We start from the raw sequence: 15,528 nt of genomic DNA on the forward strand, positions 1-15,528 counted from the left end.
GTTACTTCCTCTTTCTCTGGCCGTGAAATGAAACGCGAGCTGAAAGACACACACACACACACACACACATTAATTCAATGCGACACTCTCAGGCTTTTGTCGCTATGGGTCTGTGTTGTCTCATAACTAAAAGGGGTTCTTTGGTAATGATAGTGCCAGTTTGAAATGTCATTTGCACGTTCCTTTATCAGGAATCAGTCAGTGTCCTGGAGAGCTCCAGAATATACCGGCTTTTGTTCCAACCCGGCAATGAAACACCTGATTCACGTCAACAACGGCAGCGTTCATCAATACCTTGACGAGTTGAATCCCGTGTGTTATGGCTAGGCTGAAACAAAAGCCTGCACATCTGTAGCTCTCCAGGAACCAGGGTTGGAGTCCACGGCATGAAATACTCTAGTTGTTGAGTTAGAATCTCCTGTCTTTTGGCAAATTTTCCAACCCCCCCCCAACTATGACACGTTGAAGCTCTTAGCCTGAGGTCACAAGGCTTTTACCCCATCGCCATGGTGATATCTGACACCCCAACCCCCAACCCTATCACTGACTGGGCCCTGACGGCAGGCTAAGATGCTGGTGTCCACAGCAGCATCATTAAGACGTTAAAAGCTGATCTGTTTTATAGGTCTCCGATCCAGTGGTCTGCCGCAGCCCGTTACGGAGCGGCCAGCTAAGGAGCTGATGAGGGCTCTCTGTCAGGGCTCGTGAAATTTACACCGCAACTCTGCCCATACACGTATACACACACAACAGGATGCCACATGCAGACACACACACACACGGCATAGTAAGGTGGTCAGCTTTCAAATCCAGCTCCCCACCTTCCCAAATCAGCTCCATCACCCCCCCCCCCAGTCATCTATTAAATTAGACTGATCTCATTTCAGCCCCCCCCCCCGCCACATACACGCACACTTTACCCTGAAGCCATTTCAGCCCTGCAATATTATGTTAACGCAGTTACCCACCACTTTACTACTCCCCCAATTAATGCAAACCAAAACCACTAACCACATTTATCAGACATTCCTTCAAGAGGGCTGCTCCAAATGTACCCCCCACCCACCCCCCCGCCTCTACCCCCTCCCTCCTTGCCTTCCCCCAACCCTCCACCCTCTGCGCTAGTTCAGAAAGGAGTGGAACGCTCTTTGAAGATCAGTCGGGAATATCAACAAAGAGAGACGACTGGCACAAGCAGTAATGCACTATTAACAAGATTAACTCCCAGATAGATGAAAGTAAAAAATAAATACTACAACGTTCCCAAAAGACCTTTATCATTTAATACCTTTTCAGACTCTCTCTCTCTCTCTCTCCACTCTCTCTCTCTCCACTCTCGCCCTTTTTCTCTCATCAACAACTGCCAATACGTAAAAGCTTTCTCACACACACACACACACACCTTTTAGGGGTTTCTTTAAGACCTTTATGAAAGGTGAAGGGCAGAGGTGAGAAAGATACAGTGTGAGCAGGGTGGTAAAGAAAGAGGCAGGCAAAAGGTCAAGATGGCTCATGGTGAGAGGAGAGAGACTAGAAGCTTTCATCTCTCACCTTAGGGGTTAGGAGGTGAGGGAGAAGGGGAGAAGAGGTGAGGGCTTAGGGGGTGTGAGAGAGGAGGAGGGAAGATAGAGGTCAAAAGGTGGGAAAAACAGGAAATCACTCACACCTGCAGATTGAGAGGAGTTATAACTGCAGTCTGACTTAGCTTCACTCTTTCTCACTTCGGTCCCACACACCCGTCCGCTTCTCTTCCATACCAACACACTCTATCTTAATAGTATAACGCCTCCATCCATTTCCCGCTGTCAATTAGACACATTAAACCACTCCCTCCTTCTCTTTCTCTCTCTCCCAGAAAGAGGTCAAACTGCTGCCCTGTTATCCTTTCCATTGATCCACGCAGGTCACAAGGACACAAATCCAACCATTTTGTAATTTGACCCAATGTAAGGATCTCTCCCTATGATGTAGAGAAATGGTCTGTGTGTGTGTGTGTGTCCTACCTGTCAGCGTCTCCCTGGCCCGTGGAGGTGTTGCGTCGGAGGGTCTCTCGTACCGCCGCCATGCCGTCGGGTAGACGGTTGAGTCGCCGCGTGTACAGACTCAGACCGCCGTCCGTCATGTAGCTGAGATCAGAAAACGTCAAGGGTCACATCAGAGAACACAAGGTTTTCAAAGTCAACGCTCACGTTAAAATCACACAACACTTTTGTTGGAATACAGTTCATTCTTGATGGATTCCAAAACTGAAATTGTTTGACTGAAAGAAGACCGTTTTTCATGTCAGCTTTCAAGCCAGGAAGAAGAAAATAGAGCACGGTCCAACACTTTGGTCTAACACCCCAGAGAGAGAGTCAACAACTCCTTGCCTTTCTGGTGCCTGGGCCGGACAAACAAGATGGCTGTTCCTTCCTGCTCTAAATAAAACCAACGAGGAGAGGAAAGAACATCCATCTTGTTTGTCCATCCTAGGCACCAGTCTCATCAATCAGATTAAATTGCCGCTGGTCGACTGGACCGGTCATTAACGCCACACCACTGGAGCTCCGCACATGCACAGAAGAACACAGACACGCACGCACGCACGCACGCACGCGCACACACACACACACACACACACACACACACACACACACACACACACACACACACACACACACACACACACACACACACACACACACACACACACACACACACACACACACACACACACACACACACACACGTGCAGCTAGACCAGTACTTCTCCTACATTTCCAAGATGTTGTTCCTGGTTCAGTGTTAATGTTTGCACCCTTTTTAAGATTCAGTCTAGTCTTAGTCATTTTGACTAAAATATCATTAAGTCTTAGTAAAAATTTTTGTCATTTTGTATTACAATTTTGTGTAGTTATTATCAAAATTACGAAAACAATGGGACATTTTTTTCAATTAAAATGGCCTTTCATTTTAGTCACATAACATTTGTATTGCTTCATTAACCTGCTTGTGCTTCATTAACCTGCTTGTGTTCCTATCTATCTCCAACAGTGCAGTCGTATCTAACAGTTCACAACAATACACACTAATCTAAAACTGAAATAATTATAGAAATATTCGATTGAGCAATGTCGGAGTGGCATTGACTAAAATACTGTCTTCTATTCTATTGTATTTTAGTCAATGCCACTTCGACATCGCTCAATCGAATATTTATATATTTCTTAATTCCATTCTTTTACTTTTAGATGTGTGTGTGTTGTTGTGAACTGTTAGATACTACTGCACTGTCGGAGCTAGGAACACATCTACCTAAATATGTGTATGTGACCAATAAAATTGATTTGATTAACCTATAGTAAACATAAATCACTTACTTCCATGTGCACAAACACACACCGAGTAATCAAAAAAGTATATATTCCCATGACATTGACCCTGTGAATCCTGGTGAAAACTATGATCCCTTATTGTTAAATCAATGTCGATGAAGGGGAGGAGAAGAAGGATTTTAAGCCTTGAGACATGGATTGTGTATGTGTGCCATTCAGATGGTGAATGGGCAAGACAAAAAATGGAAGTGCATTTGAACGGGGTATGCTAGTAGGTGCCAGGCGCACCGGTTTGTGTCAAGAACTGCAACTCTAGGGCCTCCAGAGTGGCGCAGTGGTCTAAGGCTCTGCATTGCACTGCTAGCTGTGCCACTAGAGATCCTGGTTCGAGTTCAGCCGGCCGCGACCGGGAGACCCATGGTGCGGCTCACAATTGGCCCAGAATCGCACGGGTTAGGGGAGGGTTTGGCCGTCAGGGATGTCCTTATCCCATCGCGCTCTAGCGACTCCTGTGGCAGGCCGGGCGCATGCACGTTGACACGGGCGCCATGTGTACGGTGTACGGCTTGGTTGGGTCGTGTTTCGGAGGACACGTGGCTCGCGACCGTCGCTTCTCCCGAGTCGGTACGGGAGTTGCAGCGATGAGACAAGACTAACTACCAATTGGATATCACAAAAAGAGTTTAAAAAAAATTGGGGGAAAAAAGAACTGCAACGCTGCTGGGTTTAACACGCTCAACAGTTTCCTGTATGTATCAAGAAAGGTCCACCACACAAAGGACATCCAGCCAACTTGACACAATCTACATGGTAAAGATAAAGAACGATGCCTGTAAGTTCCACTAGGTGGACAGGTGGCACAATTGACTATATCGTAAACATTTATGAAAACAACATTTTGATGTTTGTTCTTAATTCAAGGTTAGGGTCAGGCATAAGATAAGGTTTAAAATCACATTTTTAGAAGATAAACTGTAGAAAAAGGCGGTATTTATGACTTTGCCACTTGCCCAGATAGTGACTACCCTGTAGGTGGGCGTGGAATCCCACTGCCAACTCATTCTCTATGGTCAAACCTACAATACACGGTTGAATCAGTTAGCTGCTAATGCCAACTTAGCATTGGTTGTTAAACATTCAAGGCCTGGGGAGGAGACTGAGCTATCTGTGTCTGTTTTAAATGGTTAAGACACAGGGAGGCTCCACCATATCACTACACACACACACACACACACACACACACACACACGCTGCAGGTGTAATCTGGTCACTCCATTTCCACGACAGCCATTTGAATAAAGGCGAATTTCGACCATCAACCGATTGATGGCCGAGGTTGGGACCATTCATACACGCCCTCCTGTGACTACAGTTCATCCTCGGAGATTTTGTGTTTCCTTTTTATTGAACAGGTGGGTCTAATCCCGAACGCTGATTGGTTAAAACTGCATTCCAGCCGGTGCCTATTCCACAAGTTACCACCGGCTAAATCTATGACATTACAATGCCTATTTACTCTGTTCCATCTGACTGCATAATCCGCTGTCTCATCAGCCCAGCCAGGCAATTTATAACCTTGATCTCAACTATAAAAACCATCCAGACATTATCTCACATTTCTTTTAGACTAACATTATGTTTTCAACAGTGGAGATGTGTATACACCTTGCTGTCTCTCTCCGACATTTGCAACATTGTTTCAATATTCAAATTCTATCTCCAGCTGTCCCATAGTAATGAACGTGTCGGGACGTCATGAATCAGCAGGCATCCTTTTTCTGGATATATCCAAAGAAATGTCAAAAGAAAAGGTCAAACGAAACGAAGTGCAGCTAGTTTGCAGTCTTTCCAGTTTCAGTTTGAAGTTATTGTGTTAGCTGTGTTGTTGGCTAGCTCCTCTGAACAATAGTGTCCTGACGAGTGAGCACATTTTCTATGCCGGGTGAAATCGCACCTCATTAGATCATTGTCATGGATGTATCCAAAATAAATGTCACTAGAAAACAGCTTAAACAAATGCAAACGCGGCTACTTTTCTGTTATTCTGGCTGCACTTCTTGACGTGACTGTAAATTAACCGTAGTTGGCTAGCTAGCAAGCAAGGGATAGGAATGTTGCCAGCCAGTGTGGCAATGGAACATTTAGAACGAACGACTAGTCCGCGTCCATAGATACAGAACAAAAAGACTGAACGACTGGGTCGCGTCTCACCTACCCAAGTGTGTGCGTGTGTGTGTGTTTTGTTTGAAATGCGTTATCTGAGTGCTTCAGGGGGAGCACTTAACCCCACCACTTTCAGGGCAGGTGGCTCTGCAAAAGTGTTTATGTCGCAAGAGAAACTTTGAGCTTTGGTTCATAGATCCGGGGTTACGTCGATAAACTCCAGTAGCTAGATGCGGTTGTAATAAACAAAGCGGTTTCTGTTTTTGTCCTACCAATGTGGCTCTGTCTTTTGAATGGTGTAGCCCTTTCCTGCAGTCAAATGAACAAATCGCCCTCTAGTGGCATCATAGGTGGAATGTTATTCATATTTTTCATAATTAATAAACCTTTTTTTTTTTTTTTTTTACCCGCCGAAAATCCAGTGTTTCTATATCAAACGGTTTTGTTATATGTATATAAAGTGTAATATTGTGATGCAAACTCAAAATTGAATACATTTCAACTCTACATCTGATATGGTACAGGTGTCTTCTTTCCTTAAGCCCATAACCATGTGTGTAAGGTGGATACTTTTGTTTCAAAGTAGATTTGTTTAAGACTACCAAGAAACTGTGTGACCCTGATTTAGCCCACCGCAGTAAAAGGCTAAGCTACAAAATATTATGACCCCATTACTGAAAGATAAGACTCTCTACATTGCCCACAAGCCGCACAGGACTCATTAGAACAGAGTGGACTGGACAGGACCAGACACTAAATCAGACTGGGGGGGGAAAAATAACATTACCAATGATGATGTTCTGTTCTGCACAGAAGAGCATACAAAAGCATCGCCTGATGATCTTCTGAACTTCCCAATTCCTTTCTGATGCATTTCAGTCACTTCAAACCATACTTCCTTCACATTGAAATACTGTCAAAAGTACTGTCAGACTGATTTGTAATAGACTGTCTTAGCCCCAATTAACCCCCTTTTTTTACATGGTGGGGTCAAAAAGAGTTTTGTAAGCCCTGAATTATGTGCTCTAAACAAGGCTATTTTCCTTCCTCTTGACACTTTGAGGCAGTTTAGAATTTTTAGTTTGAGTCTGCTGCTGATGCCAGAATCAGGAGAGTGAAAGGCCAAAAAGAGAGAGAGTCTTAGTCTCTCTCTCTTTTTGGCCGTTCACTCTCCCGATTCTGGCTTCAGCAGCAGTTGGCTCCCAGTGTGTAAAATAATATGATGATAATGATGACAGCATTGGTTTAAATTGCAGAGTATGACAGCCAGGGTATGCAGGGGGCCTGTTACAACATGGACACTGACTTCAACATGGGCACTGACTAGAAAACAAACAGGTTATGTGGTACAACGCTACTGGATTGAACTCATTGAGCAGAGTTACTGTCCTCTGGGAGATAGAGGTAGCATCTGACCTGGGCCAGTATTCATGAAGAGTCTCAGAGTAGGAGTGCTGATCTAGAATCAGTATTGCCTTTCTGATCATAATTAATAAAATGATATGGACAGGGGAAACCTGATCCTAGATCAGCACTCCTAATCTGAGACGCTTTGTGGATACAGGGCCCGGTCCCCAAAGGACATATGCTTATCTAAATGTATACCATCTCAAAAAGCTATTACAGAATGTCTTACAAGTCCTCTCACAACAAAAAGAACAACTGTATTTTCCCCTTTACGCCACACTACTTATGGCTGTACCATGTTCACATTTGCACACATAGGGGAGATTACAAATACACTGGCGCCCTCTTGTGACATGACAGCCACTTATAACGCATTCATTCCCGAAGCCTATGAGAAAGGGAGCAAAACCAACCAAACCAGCGCCAAAATGTTTTGACCCTGTCATCATATGCTAGTTCTCTCAGAATACTCACCCACTGGTGACGTCATCAGGACGCGCTGCGTTCTTGCTCAGCACATCCCCGTCACTCATGTAGCCCGTCACCTCCATGGCGATGCCCTCCAGGTCAATATCCTCCCCTCTCTCCCCCAGATCCATACCGAGGGCACCTCCCCGCCCCGCCAGCTGTCTCCGCAGGGGGCCAGGGTACAAGTAGCGCCCCCCCTGCCCTCCTCCTCCTCCCAAAGCACGACCCCCGTAGCCATTCCCCGTGGAGGGGGCGTCCCCCGCCTGCAGACGGGGGCTGGACTGGCCCAGTCGCCATGACGACAGGGAGGGCCGGGAGGAAGTGAGGCTGAGGATGCTCCGCCCACTCCCGCCGCCACCGCCACCGCTGATCTCCGTGGTGACGTTGCTGTCAAAGGTTGTCTCCAAGGTGCTGGGGTAGGGAGGGGGGAAGCAGAAAAAAAGACTATGAGCGTAAGACTAGACATTAGCTCAGCAGCATTGAACTGGACTAGACTATAGAGTCTAGTGAAAGGGAGCGCAAGCAGCAAGGAGAGAGACTGGGTCAGGAGCATGAATATAAATCCAAAGACAAGACCACTGCTCCATCAATCCATTACTGGATCAAAGACACTGACACTCATAAAAAGGGGGGGGGGGATCATGCTGAAAGAACCAGACACAAGACACAGTCTAGTGGGGTTGGAGAACAAGCCCTCCGTTACATACAAACTAGAACAGAGCATCAGACAGACAAGTCTTAAACCGCAAAAGTTCAGAGCTGGTGTAACGGAGTACGGTTTGTAGGCCTCCTTGCTCGCACACGCTTTTTCAGTTTTGCCCACAAATGTTCTATAGGATTGAGGTCAGGGCTTTGTGATGGCCACTCCTATGTCTTTGTTGTCCTTAAGCCATTTTGCCACAACATTGGAAGTATGCTTGGGGTCATTGTCCATTTGGAAGACCTATTTGCGACCAAGCTTTAACTTCCTGACTGATGTCTTGAAATGTCACTTCAATATAACCACATAATTTTCCATCCTCATGATGCCATCTATTTTGTGAAGTGCACCAGTCCCTCCTGCATCAACGCACCCCCACAACATGATGCTGCCACCCCCGTGCTTCACGGTTGGGATGGTGTTCTTCGGCTTGCAAGCCTCCCCCGTTTTCCTCCAAACATAACGATGATCATTATGGCCATACAGTTCTATTATCAGACCAGAGGACATTTCTCCAAAAAGTACAATCTTTGTCCCCATGTGCAGTTGCAAACCGTAGTCTGGCATTTTTATGGCGGTTTTGGAGCAGTGGCTTCTTCCTTGCTGAGCGGCCTTTCAGGTTATGTCGATATAGGACTTGTTTTACTGTGGATATAGATACTTTTGTACCCGTTTCCTCCAGCATCTTCACAAGGTCCTTTGCTGTTGTTCTGGGATTGATTTGCACTTTTCACACCAAAGTACGTTCATCTCTAGGAGACAGAACGCGTCTCCTTCCTGAGCGGTATGATGGCTGCGTGATCCCATGGTGTTTATACTTGCGTACTATTGTTTGTACAGATGAACGTGGTACCTTCAGGTGTATGGAAATTGCTCCCAAGGATGAACCAGACATGTGGAGGTCTGCTATTTTTCTTCTGAGGTATTGGCTGATTTATTTATTTTTTCCCATGATGTCAAGCAAAGAGGCACTGAGTTTAAAGGTAGGCCTTGAAATACATCCACAGGTACACCTCCAATTGACTCAAATTATGTCCATTAGCCTATCAGAAGCTTCTAAAGCCATGACATCCTTTTCTGTAACTTTCCAAGCTGTTTAAAGGCACAGTCAACTTAGTGTATGTACATTTACATTTTAGTCATTTAGCAGACGCTCTTATCCAGAGCGACTTACAGTAGTGGATGCATACATTTCATACATTCTTTTTATTTTTTCCGTACTGGTCCCCCGTGGGAATCGAACCCACAACCCTGGCGTTGCAAACACCATGCTCTACCAACTGAGCCACACTCTACCAACTTCTGACCCACTGGAATTGTGATACTGTGAAATATAAGTGAAATAATCTGTCTGTAAACAATTGTTGGAAAAATTACTTGTGTCATGCACGAAGTAGATGTCCTAACCGACTTGCCAAAACTATAGTTTGTTAACAAGAAATTTGTGCAGTGGTTGAAAAACGTGTTTTAATGACGGCAACCTAAATTTGTGGGCAGAACTGAAAAAGCGTGCGCGAGCAAGGAGGCCTACAAACCTGACCTGAGTTACACCAGCTCTGTCAGGAGGAATGGGTCAAAATTCACCCAACTTTTGTGGGAAGCTTGTGGAAGGCTAACCGAAATGTTTGACCCAAGTTAAACAATTTAAAGGAAATGCTACCAAATACTAATTGAGTGTATGTATACTTCTGATCCACTGGGAATGTGATGACAGAAATAAAAGCTGAAGTAAATCATTCTCTCTACTATTATTCTGACATTTCACATTCTTAAAATAAAGTGGTGATCCTAACTGACCTAAGACAGGGAATTTTTACTAGGATTTAAATGTCAGGAATTGTGAAAAACTGAATTTAAATGTATTTGGCTAAGGTGTATGTAAACTTCCGACTTCAACTGTGTGTGTATATATATATATTTACCCAAAAAATATATGGGGGATTGGAAATGATGCAGACAATTACATTGATGGAAGCAACAATCTATCTGCAATGTTAAAGCTGATCCAGCCCTTAAAATAAAAAACAAACAGGCGTGCTAACTAACCTTACATTTTACATTAACAGCCTGCTTTTGGGATTTTTACAAGAGAACGTGTTATGGATCATTGCTAAGAATAGCTTTATTGTGATTGCTATTGTGGTCTCTCTCTAGGAGCTGTGTCTGTGATGTCTTAATGGATGTCAGTGGAACTTGTTGAATACGCAGAAACAGAATGTAGAATTGAATCTGCAATATGGAGTCTGTTTGGATACTGGACTGGACACATGTTCTGGATCTGTCTATTCTCATTGCAGGGGGGTTCTTACCTGTGTGTGATCTGAGTCCCCCGTAGACTGGACATGGTCTCTTCCAGGTTCTGGCGCAAATCTGCAATGTTTTTAACAGTCCGCAGCCTCCGTGTCTCCGGATCTTCTGCTATACAGAACAAACATTGCGACTGAGTACATAGGTACTAGTGGTGCACGGGTCAACTGTTTGTTCACCCGCACCCGCCCGCAATTGCTAATAACCCATCAGCAACCGTCAGACAATAAGTTATAAAGCGAAAATCTGAGGCCCACACCCGACCCTAAACCGTTAATATAGAAAATGCGCCGTAGGCTACAGTCAGAGTCAAACTCCGACGTCCTTTTTTCCTGCGTGGATCGACGTTTACTTTTTCTCCCCGTTCCCAAAAACATTTGGCAAATGGTGTGTAGGCTATTTGGTGCGCGTACATAGGCTTACACGCTAATGCCAGATAGCCTAAAATAATGGGGGGAAAAAACTAAACGTAGCCTATAAATTGCACGCGAATGACACATTTATGGAATTCTTAAGGTATTGTTTTCTCTTTATTCAACCCGCCCGCCACCCACCTGCCCTTCATCAACACAATATTTCATGACCCTAAACCCACCCCGTGGACATAACTGAGGAAGACTGCGGGCTATGAGTTAACCTGCGCATCACTAATGGACACAACAAAAAACAAAAACTGAATTTGGAGTGCATGAGCCAGAAAGGTATTTTTCCCTTCAGACAGAATCAATCCACAGTCGGTTTCATGTGCTGTTCTCCTCAAACAAACAATCTAAAACAATCAAAACTAACAAACAAAATGGCCTATGTCATTTCTGTACTGTTTAGACACACATAATCAATGGCCTAACAGCTCCTTACAGACAGAACTAGTCGATGGCCTACCTGAAAGGTCCTCAATGGATGGCTGGCTGGTTTTAAAGAGAACGTTTTCTCCGCCTCTTCCTCCTGACCCTGCCTCTGTCGCCATGATACCGTCCACGTCCGTTTGTGACCTAGATGATAACACAGTGTCAAAGGTCAAAAGGAATATCTGGATTGTCAATGTCAATTCCCCCCTTTCTCTAAAACAGAGATGGTATGATCCTGCTGGTAATGCCCTATGACTGGCTAAAGACAGAAGAGGAAGTTCATAAGTGGTGAGTGTAAGGGTAAGACAGTGGGGGGGGGCTATTCATACAGGGGAGGATCAGAGGCAGGCTTGGGGAGTAACGGATTACATGTATTCTGTTACATGTAAGGGATTACAAAAAACGGTAACTGTGATCCATTACGTTACCAGCTAAAATATTGTAATCAGATTACAGATACTTTTGAAAAACTAGATGATTACTCCGAGGATTACTTTTAAATTCAGAAAAGGATGTTAGCAACAACAAAAAATCTGACGCTTCTCTGTTTTCTCAATGACATTCAAATCAGCGTTGAAAAAAGGCGCAAGTTTAAGTTTGTTCCACCTGAGCGAGTCTGACCGCAAGTTAGAGAACATTATAATGACGTACCAAATGTGTTTGATGGATCGCTGGAAAAAAGCAGAAATAGGCTTTTGTAGGCTACAGTCCAAGCTATGTCTTCCAATGGTGCGACTGCTGTCGGCATCCAAAGATTATCCAACTTGAATAAACGCTTGGAGGTAAGGATGACAGCAGTGGTGTAGTCTACGGCGATACGGATATCACTTATCATTGATATCTACATAGCGCATTGATGTGAATCACACTGCTGCTCTCTCATTTAGCTATTTGCGCCTTAAGGATTGTGGTTGTTGTGGATGGCTGTTCACAAATCTAAATGTATATCTGAACCCAATAATGGTTGAATTCAAGAAGTTGAAGCTGCCTATCAATCATTGTTTTTGAAACCAGTGGACAGGCAGTGAGAAATGTGCTCTTGCAACAGCTGCATAGTGCAGATCCCAGCCTATGGAATAAAAGTATGTATTTTATTACTCAATCTAATTCATGCTGATAAAAAAAATACATCCATAGGCCTAATGGACACAAGCTCAAACTTGCACACTTTTGATAGACTTAAAAGGGCAACCTGTAGTTGCTACATCCATTTTTAGACATAGAAATGATATACAGTACCAGTGAAAAGTTTGGACACTGTCACGCCCTGATCTGTTTCACCTGTCCTTGTGATTGTCTCCACCCCCTCCAGGTGTCGCTTATATTGCCCGGTGTATTTATCCCTGTGTTTCCTGTCTCTCTGTGCCAGTTCGTCTTGTCTGTTCAAGTCAACCAGCGTGTTTTTCCCCATGCTCTTGCTTTTTCTATTCTCTTTTGTTAGTCCTCCCGGTTTTAACCCTTGCCTGTTTCTAGACTCTGTACCCGCCTGCCTGACCATTCTGCTTGCCCTGACCTCGAGCCTGCCTGCCACACTGTACCTCCTGCACTCTGAACTGGTTTTGACCTTTTGCCTGTCCATGACCATTCTCTTGCCTACCCCTTTTGGATTATTAATAAATACCAAAGACTCAAACCATCTGCCGCCTGTGTCTGAATCTGGGTCTGGCCCTGTGCCCTTATAGACACGCCTACTCATTCAAGTGTTTTTCTCTATTTTTACTCTTTTCTACATTGTAGAACAATAGCGAAGACATCAAAACTATGAAATAGCATATATGGAATCATGTAGTAACCAAAAAAAGCGTTAAACAAATCAAAATATATTTGCCTGTCCTTCACTGAAATGTTATCTTTGCACAGACATATGCATCCATTGCTCCTACACATTCTCCTCTCAGTCCTTGTGTAGTAACTTCACAGCGAGATCAACGGAAGGTTTCCACTGATTCTATTGAAACCTTCCATTGATCTCGCTGTGCAATCGCAGATTCTTGAAGAATATAACTTACAAATGCCTCATGAGATTAGTTCAACTGTCATACTCCATGAGAACCCAAAATATAAGCTTGTTTTTCTCCAATGTTTGTAAACATTGTAAATGTAAACACCGTATAGCCTCATATGGTTAAAATAATCATTTTGATATCATGGATGATCAGACCTTACATCCATAGCTATGTCTATTAATCTGAGAGCGGTTACATTTCTCCAGGCCCATCTCTCAATTTTTACCAAAACACCTGTAGATTTGCCCTTTAAACAGCTGCGTATTATCAAAGTGTCACCAACAAAAAGGTAAACAATAGGTCTATAGCAAATGCAGCATATGGCATTCATTTTTCACATGTAAATAGCACTTTTCAGTAGTGCTCAAAGCATGCCATTCCACGAGCACAGCATTTATTTTTCAAATCGAATCAATGAGCCCAATCAGTCCTCCGTGAGAACAAAATCATTAAAAAAACAGCGTAGGGTTGGCTAATAAGTCCTTAGTTTTGGGGTTAGGGGAAAGGGGACCCTGATCAGAGGTCCCAGGCTAGGACCAGGGGAAGTGGGGGGGGTTGGATAACTAGAGGTGGTTAGAATGGCTCCACCCATATCACACTGGGACTGAGATACAGAGGTCAGGGGTGGGGTGAGCATACAAACACACAGCGGGAAAGTGATTCTAGGGGAAATTCCTAGCAAACAGCTTGCAGATGTCCACTAATGATCAGTGACTAACGACTTAGGATCCTTTCAGGTTTCTCAGGATACTATTACAGATTCACAAAGGCTTGGTTGGGCAGACACATCATGACAAATACATTTACAGTTGTACATTTTAGTCATTTAGCAGACGCTCTTATCCAGAGTGACTTACAGTAGTGAATGCATACATTTCATTTTCATGCATTTTTTGTTAAAAAAAAATTGTACTGGCCCCCCGTGGGAATCGAACCCACAACCCTGGCGTTGCACACACCATGCTGGCGTTGCAAACACCATGCTCTACCAACTGAGCCACAGGGAAGACTAGTTACAGTAACAGTTTACAATTTTATCAGTCCAAAGTAGGTGTATTACTCACCTGTACATGAAGGGTGCTACGGTGGCTGTATTGGGGTGGCTGTGGTGCTGCTGGGGCTGAGGTAGCTGGACGCTGACCGTGTTGCAGGCTGTGCTCTGTGTAGCGCCACCACTTCCACCTTCCACCACCGGGGCGGCGCTGTTGCCCTGTTGGGAGGCCTTGCCCTCTGTAGAAGCCAGACTAGAGGTGGAGCTAGAGTGTCTGCTGTCCCTGTCCAGGTGTCCGCGGTGCAGTACCAGACCCCCTCCCAACCGCATGCTCCGGGGACGGTCCCCACCCTCCTTCCCCCCTGCCGAGGGGGCCTTCCCCCCTACCCCTGAGGTTTTACCCCCTGGCTTTGGTATGCCGCTGTGTGCAGGTGCAGGGACAGAACTCTCCTTCTTGGCCACTTTGCTCCCTTTGGGTATGAAACTGGCGATTTTAGAAGTCCTCTTATTGGAAGAGGGTTCCGTTTCCATTGCGACAGTGGTAGTCGCTTCCTCCTTAGACTCCTCCCCCCTGAGTTCCATCCTCTCTGTGATGGAGATGTGTTTCCCCGCCTCTTTCCCTCTTTCCTTCTCCTTCACCCTCTCCTTCTCTTTCTCCTTCTCCAGTCCTTTCACTGAGCTCTTTTTAGCGGTCAGAGCTCTGCTGAACGTGCGCTGAGCGATTCCCCTCAGTGCGATCTTGGGGCTGCTGGTTGTTGTGGCGATGGTAGGGACATGGGTTGGGGCACCACCGTGGGTCGTCCCGTTACCGGTCCCGTTGGCGCCAGGACGGGCGTTCCCCTCCGCCTCCTCCAGGGAGTCGGTGTTGGACCCTGCTTCTGCCCTCTCTACTCCACCAGCCCCGAGCTGCCGGGCGGGGGCACCGCAGTCCGCCTGAGCCCCCTGAGTGCTGGAGGACGAGGACTTAGATCCACCTTTGCTGTTAAACAGCTTTAGCTTCTCCAGCATAGACTTCTGTTGGACGACTTTAGGGGGGGGCTCGGTGGACGAGGAGGCCTTAGAGGAGGCATCCTTCTCCTGCTTGACAGAGAGCATGGCTGAGGAGGAGGTGTGCTTGGAGCTCACAGACTTACTCCTCCAGGGCTTGCTGCTGGAGTTGGGGTGGGGGATGGCCGAGGAGGAGGAGGAGGCTGGAGGGACGGGAGCCGAGGTAGAGGCGATGTTGGCGGAAGTGCTGACGGCCGCTGGGGACGACGGAGCATGCTCAGTCATTACCGGAGTCTGTGAAGTCATGCCCTCTGAGGGTTCTGTGAGGAAGAGGAGG

General features: G+C 45.4%; 1 protein-coding gene across 15 annotated transcripts in view; it reads right to left on the reverse strand.

The window, feature by feature from the left end:
- The window catches only part of nav2a (neuron navigator 2a), a 310,780-nt gene that overhangs the window by 44,907 nt on the left and 250,345 nt on the right, over positions 1–15,528 (reverse strand). For 13 of the 15 annotated variants that reach the window (XM_082957697.1, XM_082957700.1, XM_014126316.3 and 10 more), the window contains 5 exons: positions 14,278–15,511; positions 11,242–11,351; positions 10,362–10,470; positions 7,359–7,763; positions 2,004–2,126 (listed from right to left, as the gene is read on the reverse strand). In XM_082957697.1, the coding sequence (XP_082813823.1) occupies positions 2,004–2,126; positions 7,359–7,763; positions 10,362–10,470; positions 11,242–11,351; positions 14,278–15,511 (1,981 nt within the window). The remainder of the gene's footprint in view (positions 1–2,003; positions 2,127–7,358; positions 7,764–10,361; positions 10,471–11,241; positions 11,352–14,277; positions 15,512–15,528) is intronic. The other 2 variants (XM_082957694.1, XM_082957692.1) reach the window with 1 other exon arrangement.

This window comes from Salmo salar, chromosome 11 (assembly GCF_965601325.2).
Source record: "Salmo salar chromosome 11, fSalSal1, whole genome shotgun sequence".
NCBI lineage: Eukaryota > Metazoa > Chordata > Actinopteri > Salmoniformes > Salmonidae > Salmo > Salmo salar.